This window comes from Notamacropus eugenii, chromosome 1, assembly GCF_028372415.1.
Source record: "Notamacropus eugenii isolate mMacEug1 chromosome 1, mMacEug1.pri_v2, whole genome shotgun sequence".
Classification (NCBI taxonomy): Eukaryota; Metazoa; Chordata; class Mammalia; order Diprotodontia; family Macropodidae; genus Notamacropus; species Notamacropus eugenii.
In genome coordinates this window covers 443,486,517-443,513,569 of record NC_092872.1, presented here as the reverse complement: position 1 = coordinate 443,513,569, position 27,053 = coordinate 443,486,517, and the positions used below count along the sequence as shown (strand labels likewise).

The window sequence follows — 27,053 nt, the reverse complement described above, 5'->3', positions numbered from 1 at the left end:
CCTTGCAGCATCAAAGACATGGGTTATCTCTCTGCTTGTTTCCTGGCCATGTGTGTTCCTCAGAGGTGTGCTCTCCCACATGTGTACTCATTCACATGGATATCTCTCATGTATGAGCCAACTCTTCCCAGTGATTATGTGTGTAGATGCTGGAGAGTATACCTCAAATTTATGAGGAAAATTTTCCACTGTTAATTTTCTAACTATGTTGTTTCATTAAATGTATTTGCCTTTACTAATTGTGTCCCCTAGGTGACTAGTAAAAATAAATCCATCAGTTTACAGTGGCAGCTCATGTGCTATGGTTTTGAATGGACACAGAAACATAAAATAACTTAAACCTGTGGTAACTTTTCTGGGGACCCCACATGTAAAAGGGAGGGTCATATTCCTTGAGGACTTCATTATATCACAACATACAGAGCTGGTATCATTAACCAAGGTCTCCTGAGTCCTTTTTTGGATAGTTCTTAGCTTTTGCTCTTGATCCAAGAGTGGATTTGCTTTGTTGTTCTTTACCTAAATCTGATCCAATTAACTGATGAAACTGTCTGATTTTTGGTTCCATGCTCAGCTGACAAGTTGCAAAGAAGAGTTATATTCCAGGATTCCCAACTCATACCTAGCCAAGCACCATGTTTGTGCTCTCTAATTTTACATTTTACTGAAATCCTAAATTACAACCATCCCAACTTGCTGACTTGCTAACTAACCTCAATTTCCCTGCCTCAAGATCTGTTTGCCTGGTTGAGTTGGTACTAACCAACACATAAGCAAATCCTTATATATGCATCTCATGGTGATTTTAATGTTTTATCTTATCTACTTAATATATATCAGGAGTGGGGAACCTGTGTCTTTGAGACCATATGTGGCCTTCTAGGCCCTTGGGTGAGGTTTTTTGACTGAGTTCAAGTTTTACAGAACAAATCCTTTTTTAACAGGATTTGTTCTGTGAAGTTCAGATTCAGCCAAAGGACCATACTTGAGGATCTAGAGGATCACATGTGGCCTTGAGACTGCAGTTTCCCCACCCCTGGTATATACTAATCTATAATGATGAAACACATCAGATATTAGGCCCTTGTTCTTACCTATGCAGTAATCAGCCAAGGAACAATAAGTGCAAAGGGGACCAAGAATTATAGTTTTCAGACCATCTATAAAAATTAAACTAATTGTAAATTTTCTAAATATGAGATCTTTGCTCAGTGGCCAACAATTGGCATACTACCGGATGAACTGAAACATGTCAACACTGCCTCATCTCAAAAAACAAAATCAAATGATCCCTCTACCCCAAAATGCTGCTAAATAGAAGAAGAACCTTGTAGATTTTCCCTTCAGAGGCAAACAATAGAGTTAGGGGAAGGGGTTTGTTTCATCATGCACTCCAAGACAAAGAGAAAGAAGATTTCAAAGGACAAAGGGTCATCCTATCTTGCAGTGCTTGTGATGAACATAAGCAAAAAATAAAAAAATAAAAAAGATCATCATGAATATAATTGCAACATCTGTTAAGGAGGCTGAAGAAATTGAGGAATTCTATGAATAAATTTTTTAAATCCTCCAAACTAAGTCAGTTATATACTCTGAAACTCAAAATCCTCCAAACTAAGTCAGTATATACTCTGAAACTCAATAACTTCAATTAGAACACAATGCCAAATGATGATGGCAAAAAAGTTGGGAAATAGGGATCAGGTTTGAGAAATATAAGCATTCTAACATTAGACCACTTAGAAACCTCAAGTATCATCAGTAATGCTTTCTTCCAGAAAAGAGTCAAAAGGTGGTAACACATAAGAAATACTGAAAAATATCATTTAAAAAAATGAAATTGACTATATATGCTAACAGGAAATAAATGGGGAGTCATATTATATTAGCATCAATTTGTTGTATATACTGAGATCCTTGATAATTTAGAGAAAAGGTCAAAATCAACATCAAATTAGAAGACCAATTAAAAAAATACACTCTGAACAACAACACCCTCCTCCTCACCTATTCAAATGAACTGTTGATGAAGAAAAATGGGAAAAGGCAACAATATTAGACTTGATAATCATTTTTTCCTGCAAAAGTTTAACAGACATAAAACAGATGCCACAATGAAGAGGTCAAAAAACCCTATAAACTGCTAAATCAGTAAACACTTGACCTTCCTGCAAAATAAAAAGAGATGGAGGCCAAGGATAATATTGATTTAGAATAACAGGAAAACTTATGTTCCTCAAAGGTATTTGCCACATGACTTTTATATGCCTCTTTCCTTTTATATGATTATATAGAACATTTTCTTGATGATAATCCTGATATGGGGGTGGGTGGGAACCAATTCTAATTGGTTTGGGACAGCTCATTGTTAAATTTTCTTTGTGAGCATTCATTCCTCAAAAATCACAAACAAAGAACAAATAGAAGAGGAATTCCGTGTAGAGGTTGAGGTAATTCAGATATTCCTATTAGTGGATGTCATTGTGTTCATTCTATCAAACCCTAGAACATTACAGAGCAATGAGATCCATGGATACTCACAAGAGACTAGTCTATCCATCCATACCAGAAAATCTAAACGAATGAAAAATGTCAATTGCCTACATAGTGGGTGATACCACCCCCTGGAGGGCACTAGAATGATTTGGGGCACAGCAGTGGTTTAAAATGACACAATTTTTAAAAAAAAAAAAAAACATTAAAAGGTTAAAGAAAGTGGATTCCAGGGGGGTGCTAAGTAATTTTTTTAAAAGGGGGTGGTAGGTCAAATAAGTCTGGAACCTCTGTCCTAGACTATGCATTTGTGTGGTTCAAAGTCTGATACAGGCATTACAGATGAACACTGACTTGGACTCATAATTAAACTAGAGGAAGAGATTAGGCTGGATTATATTTGAGAAATATTTGGATTACAGTTTTTAAAGATAACAAGTAAGTCCAGCTGTTCGGTGGTATAAAGTCCCATCTTGAACAAAAATGTTCTCCCAGTGATGCTTCACAGTTGCAAATACTGGAAGATCACATGATCTGAAGAATCAATGCTGGGGTGATCAAAGAATAAGGGAAGGATGAATGATAGGTAGAAGCCAGCTGCAACATGCTTCCGTACAAACAGTGGCATAAGGACAAGGGCATTGTGAAGCTCAAACGAGATAATGGATGTAAATGCTTTAAAGCACCATATAAATGTCAGTTATTGCCGTTGCTCTTGTTACTTTTACTAGCTTACAGTTGTCAAGCTTCCAACTTGACTGATAACTTCATTCCCTGAGTCTCCTATTATACTCTTGCTGAGCTCAAGCAATGTTTATAGTGAAATATAGGGATGTACTGATAAATGTTTAACAACTGGGCTCTCAGGGAAAAAAATTAATGCACATACACTTTTAAATTTAATCTGCATTAGTAACATTTTCTTAAATCTACATAATCAATGAAGCTATCTCAATAAATGTAGCAGTTGTGATTTTTGAGGAATGAATGCTCACAAAGAAAATTTAACAATGAGCTGTCCCAAACCAATTAGAATTGGTTCCCACCCACCCCCATATCAGGATTATCATCAAGAAAATGTTCTATATAATCATATAAAAGGAAAGAGGCATATAAAAGTCATGTGGCAAGAATAAGAAATAGATAGCCCAAGTGCTCAATTGGTTAAATGTAAAAATGCTTAGGAGAAGGCCTGTAGCATATTAGGGGGACCCTTTGTGGAGTACCTGTGAAATAACATGAACAAGAATTGCAAAGAATGAGAAGGTATGAATGAGTGGCAATCTGACTCACATCAACAAGATTATAAATCCATTGAAGTAGAATGAATTAAATATAGTATTATGTTTCCTAACTGAATCCAAATGGCAAAGGCACAGGAAAAGAAAATACTTTTTTTTTCTCGACTGGAAAATAAAAGGATTTGACTAGATGATCTCTAAGTTCCTTTCAATCCCTAAAATGTTTTTCCCAGGTCCCTTCAATTTCTAACATTCTCTGTTCTATAACTTCTTCCAGCAAGCTTGAGATATCTATGATCTATGATGACTGAATTTTAGAGTTAGTGAGAACCATCTAATCCTAATCATACCTGAGAGAGAATTCCCCCTAGCACCAGACAGATATGGAGTTATCCAATTTTTTGTTTAAAGACCTTCAATGAGGAGGAATCCACTATGTGTTATGGTTGCCCATTCCAGTTTTGGATAGTTCTAATTGTTAGGAAGCTTTTCCTCACACCATTCTTCAATTTGCTTCTTTGTAGCTTCCACCTATTGCCCCAGTTCTTTCCTCTGATATCAAGGAGAAAAAGTGGAAGCCATCTTCCATATGACATCTCTAAATACTTTGTCAGCTATCATATCTCAGTCTTCTCTTCTCTATACTGAACATCCCCAGGTCCTTCAGATCCACAAGCGGCATGAAGATAAAACCATCTAGGTTGGTTTCCTTTGGATGCTCTCCAGTTTGTCAATGTCCTTCCTAAGATTTGGTGGCCAGAAAGGAAGACTACCACAGATAGAGTCTGACCATGACATAATACAGCAAAACTATTCATTCCTTATCCATGCACATTACGTCTCTCAGTACAGCCTGAGATTTTTTTTTTTTTTAGCTATCATGCTGTTACATGAATGGATGGACGGTATGTCTCAATCTGTACTCTGAGCCAATTGCCTCTTTTTTGAGAGGACGATGCCATGTTTCATTAGCAGTCCTCTGGAATTGTGGTTACTCATTGCATTGGTGAAAGTTCTTAAGTCTTTCAAAGTTGTTTGTTTTGTTGTATAAATAGTTATGTAGGAGTGTAGGGTGTTCAGGAAAGACTGGTACCTCTTGTGTGAAGGCTGTCAAGTCCTTTTCAGGGCTGCTTTCCACCTTTGGTGCTACCTGAAGCACCTAACTCTCACCTCTGGCTCCAAGAAGCTGTAGCATGCACAGTGGTCACACCCCAGTAAACCACTTTTGAAGATAGGCTAAATCAGGTGGAGTGTAACCGAGGGGTCTCAAACCCATTAGTGAATTAGGAGGGTGTCTACCCCAGCATGTGAAGACTTCCCCTGATAGAATGGGCAGATGAGAACAATTTATTCCAACGACTATGAAGGCAGTTAAAGCAGGTGCTGTGGAGCTCTTAGAGCTTGGTTAGATATCAGAGATGACAAGGTCATCCACTGCCTCTTGAGCTATCACCAGTGGTTTGATTCTGTCCTGTCACCGGACTGTAATGACTCTGGAAGAGAGAGTGTGGCCAACGACTTCGTGCAACTCTGCCTCACATAAATCCAATTTATGCACAAATCAAAAGACATTACTCATAACATTTGATCATTTTACTTACCTCAAAGTCCTATAGAGACAAACAAGTGACAAAGCAGCAGGTGTGGATATACTGGGAGCTGTAGTCACAACCTTGCCCATGGGTAGCTCAGGCCAGAGGGTCATCTTCTCACTGGAAGCAGCAGTGGGATCTGGCAGCCCCCTGGGTGTCTGAGCAGCCATTTAAGGATTGCACTGCTCACCACTGGTTTGAGTAAGAGGCTAGAAAAGGTGCCCTAAAAATTGTCTGCTTACCCAACCATGGCCTGATTACCCTGGTAGGTGAGGATTACTCTGTGGTCAAAACACACATACAGAAAATGTACAAAAACTTCTGCAAATAGGATTCCAATCACCATCAGTATGTGGAATGTGTACACACTTATAAACACAGAATCCAGCAGACTTGAAAGATGAACAGCTCTTGTAGCAAGAGAACCCAGCAGGTATCACATCCAAATAGCAGCCCTGAGTGAAACAAAGCTTTCTACTGAAAGCCAGCTAACTGAAGTTGGAGCCGGATATATGTTTTTCTGGAGTGGTCACAGAGAAGGGGAATGCTGTGAAGCTGGTGGTTTTGTAATCAAAACTAATCCAGTCGATAAGCTTGTATGCCAACCAAAAGGAATGAACAACTGAGTTATGACAATGTGATTGCCACTTGCAGGAAAATGTCATGCCACCATCATCAGTGCCTATGTTCCTACCATGATGAACCCTGATGAGGTCAAAGAAAAATTTTATGAAGATCTGGAGACCCTCATCATCAATGTGCCTAAAGAGGACAAGCTTATAATTCTGGGAGATTTTAATGCTAGAGTAGGTTCAGACTACCAGACATGGCAGAGAGTCCTTGTAAGGAATGGAGTTGGAAATAGTACCAGCAATGGTTACTTACTATTGAAACCTTGTGCATCTCCTGACCAACATTGTCTTCCATTTACCTAACTGCAAGAAACCTTCATGGACATACCCTTGCAGAAAACATTGGCATTTAATAGACTATGTGACTGTAAGGAGAAGAGACAAGACAGGATGTAAGAATGATGAAGGCAATGTCTGGTGCAGAGTACTGGACTGATCATATCTTCTCCAGGTTAAACATTGCCATTCAACAAAAGCAGCGGCCCCAAAGCAAAATGATTACCAGAAGAATTAATGTCAGCAGATTACAGCACTTCTCTGAACTGGAACAATTTGTTAGTAATTTGAAGGGAAAGTTGAGCCAACATACAGTGGGCAACAGTGGAGGAGGCAAGGAGTGGGAAGCTTTCAGAGATTTGGTGTATAGCACTGCCTTTACTCATTTGGGTCAGAACACTAGCAAACACCAAGTCTAGTTTAATGAAAATGATGGGGAAATTCAGAAGCTGCTAAATGAAGAATGAGAACTCCACAGGGTTTACCAGCAGGATAGTTCATTCATCTCTAAGAAGGCAACATTTAATTCCATCAAAAGTAAAGTACAAGCAAAGCTTAGAGAAATGCAGGATTCTTGGCTTGGTAAAAAGGCAGAAGAAATTCAGTTTTATGCTGACAGTAGCAATCCAAAGGGCTTTTATGATGCCCTGAAGGTATTTATAGGCCAAAGATCTACCTTGTATCTTAACTACTCAGTGTTGATGGAGTCACATTGATTAGTGATAAGGGCATGATTCTGGAGAAAAGGGCTGAACACTTCCATAGTTTTCTCAACAGACCATTATCAATCAATGTTGAAGTCATTGACCATTTACCTCAGGTTGAAGTCAATCTCTTTCTAGCTGAAGTTCCAACTGAAGAAGAGGTTTTGAGGGCCATTAGACTCCTTTCATGTGACAAAGCACCTGGTGCTGATCCTATTCCAGCTGAGATTTACAAGGTAGGGGGTTTATCGCTCATACAAAAGCTGACTGAAATTTTCCAGGTTATATGGCAAGAGGAAGTCATCCCCCAGGAGTTCAAGGATGACTCCATTGTCCATTTCTATAAAGGTAAAGGGAATAGATTGTCCTCTGACAATCATAGGGGGATTTCTTTCCTAGTCATTGCTGGAAAGATTCTTCCCAAAATCCTCCTTAATAGGCTTATTCTTCACCTGGAAGATGATCATCAACCTGAGAACCACTGTGGCTTCAAAAGGGGCCAAGGAATGGTTGACTTGGTATGTTTTGCATCACAACTCCAGAAGAAATGCCAAGAGCAGAACAGAGATCTGCACACAACATCTGTAGTTCTGACCAAGGCCTTTGAAACTGTCAGTCATGAGGGTTTATGGAAAATTATGTCAAAATTTGGTTGCTCAGAGAAGTTCATCAGTATTGTTTGACAACTTCACAATGGCATGCTTGCACAGGTTCTGGATAATGAACAAAGCTCTTATGCTTTCCCAGTCACCAAAGGAGTGAAACAAAGTTGTGTGCTTGCTCCTATGCTTGTTAGCATGATGTTTTCAGCCATGTTGTCCAATGCCTTCTATGAAGATGAACAGGCATCAAGGTCAGCCACACTTATGGTAAATTCCTCAACTTGAAAAGCTACCAGCCAAGACCAAAGTGGAGGCAGTGATGGTGCATGATTTTTTGTTCACAGATGATTGTGAACTCAGTGCAGCCTCTGAATCTGAGATGCAACAAAGTATGGATTGTTTCTCTGCTGCTTGTGCTAATTTTGGCCTAACAATTAACATCAAGAAAACACAGGTACCCTATCAGCTAGTACCACAACACACATAAGTGGAACCATTGATTACAGCAAATAGAGAAGTTTTGAATGCTATGGATAAGTTCACTTACCTTGGCAGTGTACTTTCCAGGGATGTACACACTGACAATGAGGTTGATGCATGCATTGCCAGAGCTAACTCAGTGTATGGGAGGCTCTGAAGGAAAGCATGGGAGAGAAGAGGTATTAGACTGACTACCAAACTGAAGGTCTACAGAGCCGTTGTGCTGACCTCATTGTTGCATGCCTGTGAAACCTGGACAGTATACCAGTGCCATGCCAGGAATCATTTTCATTTTAACTATTTTAGGAAGATTTTGAAGATCACCTGGTAGGATAAGGTACCAGACACTGAGGTCCTTTCTCTAAATAAACTGCCAAGCATTCAAACTCTACTACAGAGAGTACAACTATGATGGGCTGGACATTTTCGAATGCCAATGTATATTTTGCCTAAAAGAATATTTTACAGAGAACTCACACAGGACTAGTGGTCACTGGTGGGCAGAAGAAGCAATACAAAGATACTCTCAAGGTTTCTCTTAAAAATGTTGGAACTGACTGCATGACATGAGAGACACTGACACATGGCATGCCTCATCACAGGTGCTGTGCTTTCTGAGCAAAGTAGAATTAAAGTAGCACAAAAGAAATGTGAATTAGGCGAATTTAGAGAATCCACCCCAAATGTTCACATGGACTATTTGTACCCCACCTGTGGAAGACTGTTCTGAGCTCATACTGTTCTGGTCAGCCACAGGACGCACTGTAAGTTGACTCTAAGAATGATGTCATTTTGGTACTTTTCAAGAATAAAGGACAGCAACTATAAATACTTGTATAATATTGTTGTATATATTGTTCTTTTGGTTCTGTTACTTCATTCTGCATTCATTCACGTAGGTCTTCCCAGACTTCTCTGAAACCATCTCCTTCATATTTCTTATAGCACAATAATATTCCTTCACATTCATATCCCATAAGTTCTTTAGCTATGCCTCAATTGACGAGCACCCCCTTCTTTTCCAGTTCTTTGCCAACACAAAAAAGTTATAAATATTTTTGTACATATGTGTGATTTTCCTTGTTCTTTGATCTCTTTGAAATATAGGGCCTTGCAGTGATATCACTGAGTCAGAGGGTAAGTTTAATAATTTCAGGGGCATAGTTTCAAACTGTTTTCTAGAATGGCCAGACCAGTTCATAGCTCCACCAACAGTGCATTAATATACCTGCTTCCATACGGCCCTTCCAACATGTCATTTTTGGGGGTCAACTTTGACAATCTTATGAAAATGAGATGGAACCTTAGAGTTTTTTTTAATTTGCATCTCTCTAATTATTAGTGATTTGGAGCATTTTTTCAAATAGCTATAAATAGTTTAGATTTCTTCCTCTGAAAAGTTCCTGTTCCTATTCTTTGGCAATTTATTAATTATGGAATTGACCCATATTTTTCTACCTATCTATGAGAATAGCATGAGAATTTTTATCAAATTCTTTACTGAAATCTAGGTGAGCTATATCTATAGCATTTCTTGATCAACCAGTTTGGAAGCTCTGTCAAAAATAGAAATAAGATTAGTCTGGTATGATCTGTTCTTGATGAAGTCATATTGTTCCTTTGGGATCACTGCTTCCTTTTCTTCATGTTCATTAACTATCTTTCTAATGATAATTTCTAGAGTTTTGTCAGAGATGTGCATCAAGCCCACTGGACTAGAGTTTGCAGACCCTTTTTGCTTCCCATTTGCTTTTTGAAAATTGCAATGTTTGACCTCTAATCCCATGTTCCTTTTCCTAGTCTCCAAAATTTTTCAAAGATAACTGACAATAGCTCAGCAACCACATCTTTCAGTGTCTGAGGATACAGGCTAGCTGGGCCACATGACCTAAATTCTTCAGGGGCAGCTGGAGGCAGTCTCCTTACCCATTTGGGGTATTCCCTATTATATTTGTTCTGTCCTTGTCCATCCAAAGATCATTCTCCCCAAGAGAGAAAACAAAAACAAAGTGAGAATTGAGGAGCTCTTCTATTTGTTATCCCATCTGCCTTGAGCAGTGGTCATATTCTTCTACTGATCTTTCCCTTTTTGCTACCATAGCTTAAAAAAAACCCTTCAAAACAAAATTTAAAAAACCCTTTTGTTGTCCTGGGTTTCATTGCCAGTCTCAGCTTATTCTGAGTTTTAATCCCCTGACACAATTCTTACATCATCATGCTATCCTTTAGTCATTATCCTGTTACCTTCTTTTGCTTCTGTATTCTTTAAGTTTCTTTTAAAAATATAAGTTGATTGGTACAGTCATATATAACTCTTTGAACAACTGCCTTTTTTCTTCTTCATTGGAATTTTTTTTAATGTCTTCAGAATTTTATTCTTGGGAGTTTTTCAATGCCTCTGGGCTGACTAACCCTAGAGTATTTTAGTTTAGAAGATCCACTGTTTGAAATCAGCTCTCCCCATATCTAGGGTGCACATGTACTTCCTCTCAAATCTCCCATGACTCCTAGTACAGACATCAGTTCCTCCCTATCAGGAACAATTAGATTCAGAATAGAATTTCCCCTTGTTTGTTCCTCCACATTTTGAGGGATGAAATTATCATTAAGGTAAGTCAAGAAATTACTGCTCCACTTTTGGCAGAAAGAGAGAAAGTTCCAGTATATTTCTGGATAATTGAAGTCCCACATTGTTATTGTAACATGCCTCTGTATCAGGATTGTGATCAGTTTCCTGATTTCCTCATCTATTTCCTCTTTCTGTCCATCTATAGACAGATAAAGTAAGCTCAGGATAAGGTTGGCCAAAAAAACTCCAACTGCATAATATTTTCTATTATTAGGCTTCCATTTAGTAGATCAATACATGTTGCCTTCACTAATGTTTTACTCTGTGAATTTATGATGAAATGGTGGTGAGCCTGGTTTCCTGAAGGCTATTCAAGCGAAACATAAGTTCTGGGCAGGTCCCATCAAATTGGTAATGCTTTGAATATAGGCCAAGTGAGAGATTATATGTCTGTTACCTGACAACTAGCCTAGTTAAGTTCAGAAAGATTCATCAGGTTGCCTCCTAAATCATGACATTTTTAGCCAAAACAACTCTTGAAGCCATCTGCAAAGTTATTAAAGTACTGTAATACATTTTTGCATAGCCACTGATGAAATTACAGGTCATTGGAGCATTAAACTAAATGTTGTTGACATTGCATTCAAATAAATGGTTACCATGCAGTTGTTCTGATGCTGTACCAAAAACTCAGAGGGAATGCAGCCACATCGAAGCACAATAGAATTCAGTTAGATCTGAATGCAGCAGCAAGTCTTAAAGGGAATTCTGAACAGACTCAAGCCAACAAGAGTATTACACAGACCCAAACCAAGGTCAGAAACTTGCAGAGTTCAGACCAGAAGGACATTGATCAGACTTTACCCTGGATCAGACCACTTTGGGAGTACTTAAAACACACAAGTCCACAACCTGAGCTGTAATGTGGCCACTACTAGAAAGGGTGATAAAGGGAAGTGGCATCACTGGGGACCCTGTTTCAGTGAGGGCCAGATGAAGGAAGGAGAAAGGAAGAAGTTTAAGATAAAGGGAAATTAATTAATTGTGGAGCAGTCATTCCAGAGGGTGAAGTAAAAGGGAAGGGCAGATCTAGAGTGGAACTTTGTGGGGTAGGATTGAGGTGGATAAACATGAAGGAGTGGTGAGTCAAAGATGGGAAACATGATTTGTACATAGGCTACCAGTGATTCAGAATCACTGGGACGGGGTAAGTAAAGGAGGATGAGAGTATATAGAGCACTGAGCAGTAAGTACAGACAAGATATAAGCAGCTAAAGTTTGTTGAGGGAAACCCAAACTGTTTGACCTTCTCCCCTGAGGTTCAATCTCATGGTAAATGATGATGAGACCTGTGATATCCCACAAGGAACAAAAAGGTAGGGAAGTCTGGTCAGAGGTAGAGGTTCCTTACTTATCCTAGAGAAGACCTTGGAATGGGGCATAAAGGGGGCAGGGAGAACCTATATTCAACTTTCTAATAATTAGAGCTTTCCACAAATTGGATTACCTTAGGAAGTAATTAATTCCCCATAACTGGAAGTCACCAAGACTGGATTATTATTGAGGGTGTCTTTGCTCTAGGTATAGGTTGGACTGAGATACCTTCCACATCTAAGATTCTATGAAATCCCAACCATCCCTCATAGCTAACCCTTTCTATAAGATTTTCCCCAACTACATTCCTCATTGACTCTTTAAAAATTTGCCATTTAAGTCAGAAAGCAGAATGAACTTTACCCTGTAAATCAATCTAAGACAAAGAATTTTATAGAACCCTAGAACAATCAAGTTGGAATGGACCTTAGAATATAAAATGCTAGAGCTAGAAGGGCATTAGAATATAAAATGGTGAGCTTGAAGAACCTCATGCCTAAAAATATTAGAGCTGGAAAGTCCTTTAGACTATAGAATGTTAGAACATGGAATGCAGAATGTTAGTTATACCCACATATAATTCCTAACTACCAGAAAGAAAAGGGTAATTTCTTCACAGGCCAAAATGAAATCAAGATGGAACAGAGGAATTTTGGTTTTGAAGGAAAGGTTAATTAGAGACAGTTTCTCTGCTCTTCGCCCACCTTGTTGACTCATGTAAATTAGAGGTGTTCAGACTATGTGACACACTCAAGTCATATTTGCTTTCTAAATTGCAGTATTTGAGTGTACCCGTTTACTCGGGGATCATTTCAATAATCAAACTTATGACCTGGTTTGATCATGTTGTTTATTCAGGTGCCTGCTCTTGGGATAACCAGCAGTCCATAGAAATATGCTTCTCTCTGCTCCACAAATGCATTGTTTACAGAATGAGTTTATGAGTGCAGGGCAAGAAAGAAACCTTAGGGAAAATAGAAGGCAGTTAAGAATCAAGCAAATTCTATTTTAGGGTAGACTGAAGTCCAGATGAGTTCCTGGTATAGATAAAGTGAATCAAGTTTAATGACTAGGTAGCAAAGAACAAAGACCCACATTTAGTGGTTTGCAAGACCCTTACATTTCTATATGTCCTGTAATATTGCAACCAAAATATCCCTTGGCTATTTCTATCCTAGATCATTGAACCATAGCGATTAAAGGAAAATTGGAACATAGAATATAAAAGCGTGAGAGCGTTAGAGCATAAAATGTTAGCACTTGAAGGAACTAACAGAGTCACTCTACCTTTCTAGCCTTTCTCCCCTTTATCCCATACATTCACTGTGCCAGCTGTACTGGATTATTCCGTCCTTGAATATCCCCAATGCTTTACTGCCTCCATTCCTTTGCTTATATTGTTTTTCAGGCTGGGAATATCATCTCTCTTTCTCTGCCAGTTGAATTCTTATCTATTCCTTAAAGTCTGACTCAAATATCATTTCCTTCATAATACCTCTCCTTTCACAACTCCTCTGGACCTCACAAAATACTTCGTTTTGTACTTTTACAGTGAAGTTTTCATGTGATAGTGTGCGTTATAGTTTTATTTGCATTTTTTTGCTACTAACTTCCATGAATGCAGGGATGACTTAACCTAAATTTTGTTTAACCCCCAAGTAATGTGCATATTAAGTAGAGATGCTAAATAAATGACTGACTCATTGAATGAATAGAATCTATGAGCCATAAGAAACCTCAGCATAAATAACATCAGAATATTACTGGGAACTACATTCTAGAGTCCACCAATTTGAGACTCTAATACCGTAGTCTATGATGTGCTCCATATGGAAGTAGAAAGGGTAGAAAGAAAATAAAGATGGGAAGAATAACTGGACCAAACCAAATCAACATATAGCAGGTCTATTCTGGAGGTTATATAAGTTTAGGATATTGTGGGACTGATTCTCAAGATATTTGACAGATAACAAGCAACTGGAAAAATTACTAATGCCCAAAAAACTGTAATAGAAAGGACATAAATAACAAATGATTCATTGGAGACCAGCCAAGATGATGGAGTAGTGAATCTCTGCTTTCTTGACCCCTACAACTCAGCTCCTAGAGGGACTGTAGGTCTGTTTCACTCCTGAGATTTGGTCCCCAGGGGGAATAGAACCTCAGCACTGTTTTTTCAAACCCAAACCCCTGAAGAGAGAGAATCTGATACTCTAACTCCAGGTGAGAAGTAGGGTCTCACAGTGACCACTCAGATCTTAATTTCCAGAAGATAGGATCTGATACTTGACCTCTAGGCAGGGATCAGCAATTCAGGATGGTCACTTTAGTCCCCAGAGAGGGGCTCTGAGACTTAGATGTCAGGTGTCTCTCTCTATCCAAGAGAAAGGATCTCAGACTATGGTGAAGAACAGGTTGTCAGTGCTATTGCTCTGACTCCAGCAGCAAATGACAGCATCCAAATATTTAAAGGAAAAACTAAATTAGCTACAGGGACAATCAGACAGTAAAACTATAATACTGGAGGATCTCAGCATAATATTTACTCTCTTTGAGAATTAAACAAATCTAATCAAAAATAAATAAGAAAGAAGGCAAACAACTGAATAGAATTTTAGAAAAGTTAGATATGATAGAGTTCTGGCAATGAATAGAAAGGAGCATACATATTTCTCAGCTGTCATAGAACCTTTATTAGGGCATAAAAACCTCATAAATAAATGCAGAGAAAGAGTAATATTAAACACATCATTTATGTGTTTATACAATGCAATAAAATAAATGAATAAATAAATATTTGCAGTATTTATCCACAAACAAATTAAATGAAATTTTAAAAATTATATTCAATAATGTTCCAGTAAATAAAGTAAAAGTTAACTGAAGACTAAATATTTAACTTAATTCTAAAGAATTGATGAGTCAAAGAGAAAATCACAGAAACAATAGAAAATTTCATTAAAGATGACAACAATGATACAACATATCAACGTTTTTAGGATGTAGTTAAAGCAGTTCTAAGGTAAAGATTTATTACACTAAACATTTTATTCAACAAAAGATAGAAAGGACCAATGAATTGGACATGTAACTAAAAAAGCTAGAAAACCAAAAAATTTTTAAAAACCCAAAGTGAATACCAAAATATAGAAATTGTAAAGGTTGTAAAGATATGAATAAAATAGAAATAAAAATTAAATAAAATTAAGATCATTTAAAAAAATAAAAAAATAAATTACTAGATAATTTGAGAGGAAAACCAAATTATCAGTATCCAAAATGAAAAAAGATTATTCACAACAAATGAAGAAGAAATAAAGTATATTATTAAAAATTGATTTTGCCCAATTATATACTAATACAACATACAACTTAAATAATTCTATGAAACATTCAAAGAACAATTTCTATGTTACACAAACTGTTCGCAAAAACAGCAATATTTTTGCCTCTATTGACACAAATACATTATGATCAGGTTGGAATTATATTAGTAATGTAGGGTTAGCTTAATATTAGAAAAACCATAAATATAAAATGACCATATTAATAACAAGAACTACAAAAACAATATAATTATATCAACAGATGCAGAAAAAAACTTTTGAGAAAATACAACACTAATTTCTGATCAAAACACTAGAAAATTTAGGAATGTGTGTATTTTTCTGCATCATGATAAAAAGTATACATCTAAAACTAAGAACCAACATCATATGTAATGCAGATAAACTAGAGTCATTTCTTTGACTCTATGATCTATGTGATCAGAGTTTAAGCAAGGATATCTATCCATTGTCACTACTTCTATCTGATATGGTACTAGAAATGCTGACTATAGCATTACAATAAAGAAAAAGAAATTAAGGAAACAAGAATAGACAAAGAAAACAATATTATCACTTTTTCCAGATAATCTAGAGAGTCAACTCAAAATTAATTAAAACAGTAACTTCAGCAGAGTTGCTGGATGTAAAATAAATCCACCCAAATCAGCAGCAGCAAGAGATAGAAGAGAAATTCCATTTTAAAAAGTGAAGAGTGTAAAAAATACTTGGTCGTCTATATACCAAAATATGCACAGGAAATATATCAATAAAATTACAAGATATTGTTTTAAGAAATATATACCATGGGGTGGGGGAGCTGCAGCTAAGATAGTGGAGTAACAGCATGAACTTGCTAGAGCTCTCCCTGCAAAGGAAGGGGTAGTCAGAAGCAAACACTTTTGAAAAGGGATAGGGTCAAAAGAGAGAACAGAATAAATGGGGGGGGAACAGGACAGAATGGAGGGAAACATAGTTATAGAAATATAGTTTTTCACAATATGACTGTTATGGAAGTGTTTTGCATAACTACATATGTATAACCTATATTGAATTGCTTGCCTTCTCAGTGGGGATGGGTGGGGAGGGAGGGAGGGAGAGATGTGGGAACTCAAAATTTTAAATACAAATGTTAAAAATTGTTTTTACATGCAACTGGGAAATAAGATATATAGGCAGTGGGGTATAGAAATCTACTTTGCCCTACAAGAAAATAGAGGAGAAGGGTATAAGAGAAGGGAGGGGTGCGATAGAAGGGAGGGCAGATTGGGGGAAGTAGTAATCAGAATGCACACTATTTTGGGGTGGGTGGAGGGGAGAGATGGGGAGAAAATTTGAAACTCAAAATCTTGTAGATTGAAAACTAAAAATAAATAACTTTAAAATAAAAAAAAGAAATATATGGGAAAATATTAATTGCTCATAGGTAGGCCAAGTCAATAAGGTAAAAATGATAATATTATCTAAATGAATTTAATTATTTAGTACCATACCAATCAAACTATAAGAGAAATACTTTTGTAACAAAATTCATCTGGAGAGACAAAAGTCATTAGCCTCACAGGAAATAAGATCATTAATCTCAGGGGATGTAATGAAAAAAGTAGGAAGGAAGTGGAAAGGAAGGACTTGAGTAGTATCATGTTTCAAACTATACTACAAAGCAGTAATGACCTAAACAATTCAGCACTGGTTAAAAAACAGAAAGGATCAGTGGAACAGATTAAGTGCATGGCATATAGAAGCAAACCAAGTAGCTCAGACTTCAGTGTAAGAATCTGACAAAAACTGCCGAGAAAACTGAACATCAACCTGCTAGAAATAAGGTTTAGATCAACACCTCACATCATATACCAAGACATGTTCCAAATAAATATAAAAGATCATACCATAAATAAATTAGAAATTATTAGGAATTATTAGGAAGAAATTATCTTTCAGAGCTATGGAGTTCATGATCAAACAAGGGACAGAGAGGATCATGTATATAACACTAAATTTTTTTGCACAAACAAATACAATGCAGTTAAGACTAGAAGAGAAAGAGTAAAATGGGAAAAATTTTTGTGGCAAGGAAAATAATTTATACTATATTACCAATAGTATAAAAATGAACAATTTTTGAAAGACTTAAAAACTCTGATAAATGCACTGATCAATCATTATTTCAGAAGACAGATGATGAAAAATGCTACCTACCTAATGACAGAGAGGGATAGATTAAACAGTAGATGTGTATTGCTTGACTATTTTATTTGTTACAAAAGTTTGTATTTCTTTCTTTTTCTTCTTCTAGTGTATGTGGGGAGGGGCAGACATAGAAAAAGATAAATGCTTGATAATTAAACATTGATAAAATAACTAATGATTCAGGTCTATCTTTTCATCTTTACAAAATGTTTATGATAATGTTATATATTATCAAGGGGATACTTGATGAAAATATAAAACAATTAAAAATATAAACCAAACAATAAATATAAAACAAGCAGTCTTTTATAAATAATATTCGAAAACAGAATACATCTTGACAGTCACACAATTGTTTTTAAAATGTAGAGAATACAAAATCCCACTATAAATATTATTGCTGACTATAAAAAGTATTGTATTATCATCAACCTTAGAGGTTCTCTATCAACAAGATTTCTCACATGTTTATATTAATATCATAAGACTGATAAAACAATAGATAATCTGATAATCTTGATTACTAATATCAAGAAGGCACAAAACAAGCAGATGTATGCTCACAATAGGTGTTATCATCCTAAAGGATGTCCAGGAATGAAGGAAGGAAACAAGCATTTATTAAGCACCTACTATGACTGTGCTAAGCTTTTATAAATTTTATCTCATTTGATCCTCACACTAACTTTGTGAAGATGCTATTATTATCTCTAGTATACAACTGAGGAAACTGAGGCAGACAGAGGTTAAGTGACTTGCTCTAGAGTCACAAAGCTAGTAAGTGTCAGAAGTTGGAGTCAGTTATTCCTGACTCCAACCCCAGCCCTCTATATGTATTGTACCACCAAACTGCCTCTGTCCAGCACAGACTATAAATAGAAGAGATTCCCTGTGACTTAAGAGGTCCTACAGATACTTTTACCTATAGATTTACATTATGCTGTCTTTCTCAAACCATAAAGCGTTTCTGAGCCTCCTAAATGACTTCTAAAGTTATTCAAAAAAATTTGGCTTGATTAGATAAAAACTATGATCTAGAGTATGAAATGCAGTAATATGCACAGCTCACGGAGCTATTCTATTGGTACCTTTATCTTTGCAAACAGACAATGAGCTGGGCACAAAACTGAATAGGAATAAGAAAACAGACTGACTAGACTGCATTTGGAAAATTCCACAGTGTTTTCAATTACCCCAAACTTCTCCCTGAAACAAAATCCCAACTTTTTAACCTCAGTATTCTCTCGATGAAGCTATATAGCTATGAATCATAGAAACAGGAGATTCTCTAAAGAATCTAATTCAATGAAATGTAATAAACATTTATGAAGAGGTTACTACGGGAAGGGCAAGGCATTTCTGTTTCCAGTGACACAAAAACAAAAACATCTTACAGAACATATGTGCTAGTAGGGACACAAGATACACTATAGTAAATAAAAATAAAATGGTATGAACTAACATGCAGAGAAAAAGAGTGCTGCTATATAGGGACACCAGGAAGGACCTCACCCAACAAATTCCTGACTTATGCCTTGGAGGGAGCAGAAGTTATTAAGTAACAAGTGACAAGGACTGCAGCCCACATAGGGGGGATCCACTTGTACAAATGCATTCAAGGTCCAAGATGAAAGTTATGATTAGTGAAGAGGTGGTAGCAAGTCTGACTGAAATGAAGAGTTCAGAGGTCACCCACAAGGCCACAGATGGACAGATGGTTATAAAATAGACTGAAGCTTATTGCCTTCAAGGAATTATACATAAGAAACAGTATGAAGTACATCAACAAAGACATGCATAGCTAGAAAAGAGTTTGCGGTAGTCATGTAGTAAGGGTGAAGAATAACAAATGGCAGCTCATGTTTTGTACCCATTCCCGTACAATGTCAGGAAGGCGCAGACAAGAGCTTGACAGAACATGGAGTAGATAGGGTGTGATTTGTATCATGGAGGGAATGATCACATCGATAAGATCATAGATCTATTTCAATATTAAAGTAATTTCTTAGGTCTCTTTCAGCAAGAACATTCTATAACTTTAACTTTCTAATAAATGCTGAATTCATGGTCTTTCACTAGGGATTAGTAGAATTTTTTTTCTTCTGGACCAGTGGTAAGAATATGGATATTCTTTATCTCATATGTAGTTATGCCATATGGGTTGCATAGATTATAAAGAAGTGATCTGGTATAGTACTTAGGTAGTCATTTTTTTGGGTTTGTTTTTTTTTTTTTTGCCTGCAATGATCTTCTTATCTTTTGCCACAAACATGTACTTATGGATAGATGGGAAGAAGAAATGAGCACACCTGCATTTCTCAGGAAGCGCTTCCTGTAGTCTCTGATCACCCTTGCTTCTGGGTCATAGAAGCCATCTCCACAATCGTAACAACCTTCAGGAATTTTTCGAGGTGGATCTATGTTGGTGAGCTGAGAAATACCTGAAAAGGACACAACATGATTAATTCATTGTAAGAATGGAATCACACAGCCAGATTCACAGCACATAGTACATCTGTTACATGGTCACGTCAATTCTAGCCTCTATGTTCTATTTTTTCCCCCTAAGCTTTAGTATTCTGCGTTCTAAGTTTCCTTCCAACGTTAGAATTCCATGTTCTATGATCTCTTTTGGCTCAGATATTCCATATCTACGATTATATGATATCGGGAGGAAGTTGCTAGAGAGGATGAAGCATAATTGTTATAGAGAACAGTGCAAAGTACATGGATGTGGAGACCAGAAGCTAAGGATTCTAATCATTCATTGTTTATTCAACAGAAATTGCAAAGGTACCAATGATTTCTTGTTGTCAAATCTAATGCCCTTTTAAAAACCTGAACTGCATTTGACACTGCGGACCACCATTTCCTCAATACTTATTTCTTTTTAGGCTTTTACGACACTCTTCTCTGTTGGTTGTCTTCTTAGCTCCCAGTCTTCTTTTCTGGTTCTCCATCCATGTCATGTTCACTAACTGTTGCTGTCTTCCTAGCTCTATCCCAGTCTCTCTTCTCTTTTCACTATATACTATCTGACTTGATAATCTCATCAGCTCCTTCCATTAAATTCTCATTTCTATGCAGATGATTCCCAGTTCTATTTAACTAGTCTCCCTCTCAAGCTTCAGTCCTACATCACCAACTGACTTACAAGTCTTGAAGAGGATGGTCCATAGGCATCTCAAAATCAATATATCTAAAACAGACTTCATTAGCTTTCCCTGTCAAATCCTTCCCTTCTCTGAACTTCCCTCTTACTGTAGAGGGCACCTCCATCCTTTCAGTCACCCAGGATTGCTACCTCAGTGTCATCCTCAACTCTTAACTCTCATTCATCCCATGTATGAATCTGTTGCCAAGTCTTGTCATTTTTACCTTCACAACATCTCTTATATATACCTTCTTCTCTCCATTCCCACTGCCACTACTCCCTTCTGCTCGGCATTTAAAGTTTTTCATAACCTGACCCCTTTATAGTCTTTTTACACTTTATTTTCCTTCACACACTCTGTGGTCTATCTATATTGGCCTACTTGCCATTCTCACACACAACATTCCTCCCATCTCTTTGCCTTTGTACTGTTTATCCCCCATATTTGGAATGCTCTCCCTACTTACCTCCACCTCTTAAGTTTCCCTGGCTTCTTTCAAGGCTTGACACAAAGTTCCCATGTTGCAGGAAGCCTTTCCCAGTCTCTCCAGCTAGTGCCTTTCCCACCTTTCCAATTCACTCTGCATCTACTTTTCCACCTGGTTTCAACTCCATGGAACAAGATGCCTCTCCCAGGATAAACTCATTATCTCTAATCTATTCTTCACGATGCAACTCAAGTTTTGGGATTTCACAGCTCTCAGTCTCCTCTCCCCTTGAGAAGGGTGGAGGCTGGAGGCTGGAGGGTGGAGTAACAAACTCCTGCCAATGCTTTCCTTCATAGAGGGCAGGACTTAGACTTCACTTTGCATCTGCTGCTCTATCTGGTTTCAACTCTACAGAACAAGAACCCTTCCTTCCCACCCCCCAGCCCCTTCCAGCTTCTTTTGTGTGTTATCTTTCTTCATTAGATTATAAACTCTTTAAGAGCAAGAACTATTTCTTTGTATCCCCATAGCTTATACAGTAGATTTACAGTACTCACTTAATCAATGTTTATTGAGTTGGAATGAATTCCTAAAATGATTATCTTTTGTGTATATGGTTTATAGGTACCTAATTTCCATATTGTCTCTCCCATCTGGGAAGGGTCTATTTTTGCCTTCATTTGTATCTTCAATAGGGAGCACATAACTTGACATATAATGAGTGTTTAATAAATGCTTACTGACTTACTAGATATGTCTGTAACCTCAGGCAGGTCTCTTTATCTCCTTGGACCTCAGTCTCCTTATTTATAAAATCATGAATACAGTTATCTCTTCCAAAGCATGGGGGTGAGGGATGTGGCACCCTCCCTTACTTACCTCTGGGGGCAATCTGGAAAATCCCTGTAAAATTTTTTTGGCTCTCCCTTCCTACCAGAGAAGAAGTATGAATTTTTTTCTTTTTCTTTTATGGGTCTTTACTGTACCTTACTGTAAAATTTTGGTTAACTATTTGATAATAGGTTCTGTGTTGTCTGCTAGACTTTATGTGTCATCTGTGGCTTCCACAAAACTCCCCCCAAAATTTCCATTTAATTTCTTAAGCCAATCTATGATATATCAAAACTGCAATGGCAGAAAGTTGCTATGTGGAAGGGATGATTGTATACATATACAACCTAACTCTTAAGAGTTGTTACTAAAATGATGCTGTGTTAACTTCAAGATTCTATAGAATTAGGAATAATTATCATATTGGAAAGATTTTCCTGTCAAAACTATCATAAACATTACTTACACCGTTGATGCTCTATTATTTTCTTCTACTCTTTAGTTTTACCTCAACAAACTTAAAAGAAAAAAACTATTGTTTTTCCTCAACCCTACCCTCAACACTCAGTTTCTAGATTCTAGAAAGGAAAACAATTTTTGTACCTGCAGGCTTCAGACCTTCACAGATTTCAGTGTAAAATCTTCTGTCATAGCCATCACAGTAATGCCATTTTTTTTCCTTGTACTTTAGGCCATCAGCAAAGGTATATTTCCCCTGAAAAAGAAGTCATATGCATGTCTAATGAATCTGAGACCTAGGGAGTAAGTATTCATCTTTGGGGTCTTTAAAAGGATGGTGTCCAAGGAGGAAGCGCAGGGTCACTGATGAGGAAGGCCAGTCTGCAGTTGGTGAAGCATATGCATAAAGATAACTTCCAAATTCACTCTCTTTCCCATGCTTTAGAATTATATCTCAAAGTACATACTAAATACCTTCACCTTGACGCCCTACCTACACTTCAAATTCACCATACCAATCTGAATTCAACATCTTTGCCCTATAACTTTTTTGACTTTTCTATTTCTTTGACACCCCCACTTTTTCAGTTCATTTTTTTAAACCTTTCTTTCTCTCTTTTCCATATCCATAGCTATACGGTCACCAAGTTCTATTGATTCTATATTCACAATGTCTCTCGCATCAATCAGTTTACCCTTTCCATTTCCACTATTCCCATCCTCATTCAGGCTCTCATTTCTTCTTGTCTGTACTATTTGAATATCCTTCATACTCATTTGCCTTCTGCTTTACCTACATACTCCTGTCAGATTCATCTTCCTAAAATATAGATCTTATCATGTCACTCTGCTTCAAAGCTTCCCTCTGTCTATGGAATTCATAGGAAAATAAAAGTCATTAAGTTCACAATCCTTGGCCTAGCTCTTCACAATATATCTTCAAACTTCTTTTCCAGACATCCAACAGACCTATCTGATTGAATACTTAATGTTCCCTGAATGTGCCATCCCATTTTTTCTTGCCTCCATATCTTCACTCAGGCTGCACTCAAGACAAGGCAATCCTCATTTTCTAGTTTGCCTGTTGAAAACCTATGTATCTTTCCAGGCTAATCGTAAATGCTACCTCCTTTAGGGAGCCTTGTCTTTCCCCTTTGAATGCCTACATTACTATGTCATCCTCAAAGGAATTTATCACATTTTGCCTTGCATTAGTTATTTGTATCCATGTCTTATTACCCGCACTGGCCTTTATACTCCTTAAAGGGAGAGATCAGAGCTAATTCATCTTTGTGTCTCTGCTCCTCACCCCCTTGTCCCTCCAACTCACCAGTGTCAAGCACAAAGCTTTGCATATGGTTGGTGCTCACCATTTGTTGGTTGTTGAATGATAATTATTATCTAACTTTTAGCTTCATTTAAATTATTTATACAAAGAGTCCAAGAGTCCTTAAATGTAATCAAAGATATATTCTAGAGTTTACTGAATGGAGAGAGAATTCTCAAGTACACATAATAAAGACTAAAAGGGAAGATTTAGAGGACTCCAAGCATAGGAGTATATCCTCTCAATCAAAACTCTTTTGTGGTGCCTGTTACATTTGTCATTTCAGTAGGTTCACTTGTGTCTTGGAAAGAGCATTGAATTTGCAGTAAGGGACCTCAGTTTGAATCCTAGTTCTAACACTTGCTAGCTATGTGACCTTGTGCAAAATTATAGGATTATAGGATTTAGAGATAGAAGGGACCTTGGATGTCATCTAGTTCAATACCTTCATTGTTTTGATAAAGAAATTGAGACCTAGAGAGTTCAAATAATTTGTCTGAGATCAGGTAGGCTGCACACTATAGTGGAAAGAGCACTGGGTTTAATATTAGGTGACTTCAAATCTCAGTTCAGCTATTTACTACTTGTGTGACTTTGGGGAGGTCATATAACCTCTCTGAGCATCAATTTCCTCATCTCTACCTATCAGATGAAAGCTCTGATATTTAGCATTTGAAGCTGAGGAAGGGGAAACAAAATGAGCAGGATAGGACCCTGCCCTTAGGAACTTACAATCCAGTGAAGGAGATACAATTTATAAACAAATCACTATAATATAAGACAGAATGTGTTAAGTGCCACGGAGAGCAGTGGAGTGCTGTGGACATTCAGAGAAGGGAGAATTAAGATCTGACTGGTAAGATTAAAAAAGGGAGGTTTTCAAGAAACAGGAACCAAAGAGGAGGGGTAAGGGAATGGGTGATCTTTCAGCTCTCTTCCTTGTATAAATCCTAAGAACAGAACCAGGATTCAAAACCAGGTCTTCTGACACTCTCCATAAGCCTAATTTTCTTCATTTACAAAATGAAGCAGCTAGATGATTCAGTAGATAAAAGAACAGGTCTAGAGTCAGGAAGACCTGAGGGCAAATTTTAGATGTGTAATCTTGAACAAGTCACTTAACCTCTGTCTGCTTCAGTTTCCTCAATTGTAAAATGGGGTAATGATAGTAACTATCCATAGAGATGTTGAGAGGATAGGAGATAATATTTGTAAAGTGCTTGTCACATACTAGGTGCCATATAAATGCTAATTATTATTATAAAAATAAGGACAAAAATCTTTGCATTTCCTGTCTCACAAGGTGATTATTAGGAAAGCACTTTGTAAACCTTAAAGGACTGTAAATATGAGCTATTATTTTTTATTATCTGTGTATCTCTTGATACACAGAAGTTATATGTACCCTTTGAAAATAATTAATATATATGCTTGTTGGATGAATTAATGGGTGTTGAAAAAATTTTTGTTGAATTGAGTTAATGATTAAATGCATCAAAGTGTGCAGCAGAAAAAGATAAGGCTTTCTGTTCAAGGGCTCCTGTTCTCAAGATTACTGTTGTGTCTCCTGGAAGAAGCCAAGTACCTTTACGATTCTTCCTTTATCCCATGTGGCATCATATTGACTTCCGTTAGGAAAGTACAAGGTTCCTTTGCCGTGAAACATTCCATCTTTCATTTCCCCTTGATATTTCGTTTCTGTTGGGAGAACGTACAAGGCCTTGCCCTCCATCCTGTTAAGACACGTAGAATTTCATGGGACGTTATTTACAATAAGAAAAAAAATGGAAACACAACGTGTGGGGAATTGGAAACTGGGGAATGGCTACACATATTGTGGTATATCAATGTGGTATATCACAGAATTTTACCATGCTACAAGAAATGACAGATGTGAAGAATTTAATGAAACATGGGGAGTCTTACATGAAGTGATAGTCAACAAAGCAGAATCAAAATGACATTACACATATTACAGCTATATAAATGCATATAATTTCAAACAACATCAAAACTCAGATGAATAACAATGGACAATGTTGAAATTAACTTGTAAGGCATACACTCATCCTTTTAATAAACAGAAAACTACTAAAAGCTAAGGTTTCATGTATTATTCTCTACTCTTATGCTGTTTTACCCGTTTTGGGGAGATTTTAACATTGTAAAATTCAATTGTGAGTATTCGGGGGGGGGGGGTTTAAATTGTATAATGTGGCAAAACAAAATTTATCAATGAAAATTTTAAAAAGAATTTCACAGAGTCCTAGAAATGTTACCACTGGAAAAAGTCTTAGAACCAAGAATGTTAGAGATATAAGTTTGAGATCATAAAACATTAGACTGATAGAATGTGGAAAGTTAATAGATGAAAGGAGTATTAGGATGTAAAATGTTACAATGTATATTGTTAGTCCTGAAATAGGTCATAGAACATAGACTATCGGCCCTATATTGGACCTTTAAACATGGAATATTAAAACACAGAACACAGAAAGAATATAAAATGTTGGAAAATAGAACCAGCCTGTTAGACCTGGGATAAGACTTAGAACATAGAACATTAGAGCAGCCTTGGAGATATCTTGTAACTTTTTTCATTTAACAGATGAGCACTGAGATCCAGGGAGAAAAAATTGATTTGCTGAAAGTCACACAGCTAGACAGAAGCAGAGCTTGGAAAACTGGGGTTCGTTCCAATTGACCAGGGTGCCTCTTCATACCAGGTGATTTTTTTTTTGCTAAAACCTCAACAGTTGGAAGGATGGGAAGGCAGCTTTCAGTCATGCTGTACCAGTGTGGGTGGAGACCAGTGTCAGAACATGGTGTCTCCATCCTCCCAACTTCGGAGTGAGCAGGGGGTCCTTTCAGCCGTGATAGTCTACGATGGGAGACTGAGAGGAAGCTGAGAGGGCCTGACTGTCAGAAGTTGTGGGGAGAGGGCACTTGCGCTGGGACGCGGGATAATGACACCTGACAGGCCTGGAGGAGGAGTTGGCACAGACAGAGGGTGGGCAGGGGAAGGGAGTGCCAATCAAGCCACGATACACGCGACAGGGCAGGCTGGTGGATGCGCACTTAGGCTTAACGGGGCCCGTTCGCCGAGTTGGCATCAGGACAGCGCAGCGAGGCTTCTTGGTGCTACCAGGCAGGCTGGCACTGCAAGGCGGGGGCTGGGAGGGATGGTCCTTTGATTCTTCTAATTCCGGTTCCATCTTCTCGCAGGGCTACTGCCATGTGTTTACCACGTTCTTTCCTTACCTTCCACGAACATATTCACCAAAGTACTGGCTGCCGGTGTACTGCATAGCGTCCGCTCCCTGCCCAGCAAGCTGCCACCGCAGTGTACCGGGACCTCACTATAGCAACTGGTCG

The 27,053-nt window shown here is 37.5% G+C and overlaps 1 protein-coding gene across 4 annotated transcripts in view; it reads right to left on the bottom strand.

The window, feature by feature from the left end:
• Positions 1 to 27,031, bottom strand: part of MORN5 (MORN repeat containing 5) — a 56,350-nt gene extending 29,319 nt beyond the window's left edge. For 2 of the 4 annotated variants that reach the window (XM_072631835.1, XM_072631834.1), the window contains exons 1-4: positions 26,940 to 27,031; positions 25,264 to 25,411; positions 22,496 to 22,607; positions 19,789 to 19,920 (exon numbers count right to left, since the gene is read on the bottom strand). In XM_072631835.1, coding sequence (XP_072487936.1) covers positions 19,789 to 19,920; positions 22,496 to 22,607; positions 25,264 to 25,411; positions 26,940 to 26,986 — 439 coding nt within the window. In that variant the 5' untranslated portion in view covers positions 26,987 to 27,031. Of the gene's footprint in view, positions 1 to 19,788; positions 19,921 to 22,495; positions 22,608 to 25,263; positions 25,412 to 26,756 lie in introns of all 4 variants that reach the window. The other 2 variants (XM_072631833.1, XM_072631832.1) reach the window with 1 other exon arrangement.
• Positions 27,032 to 27,053: the final 22 nt, after the last annotated feature.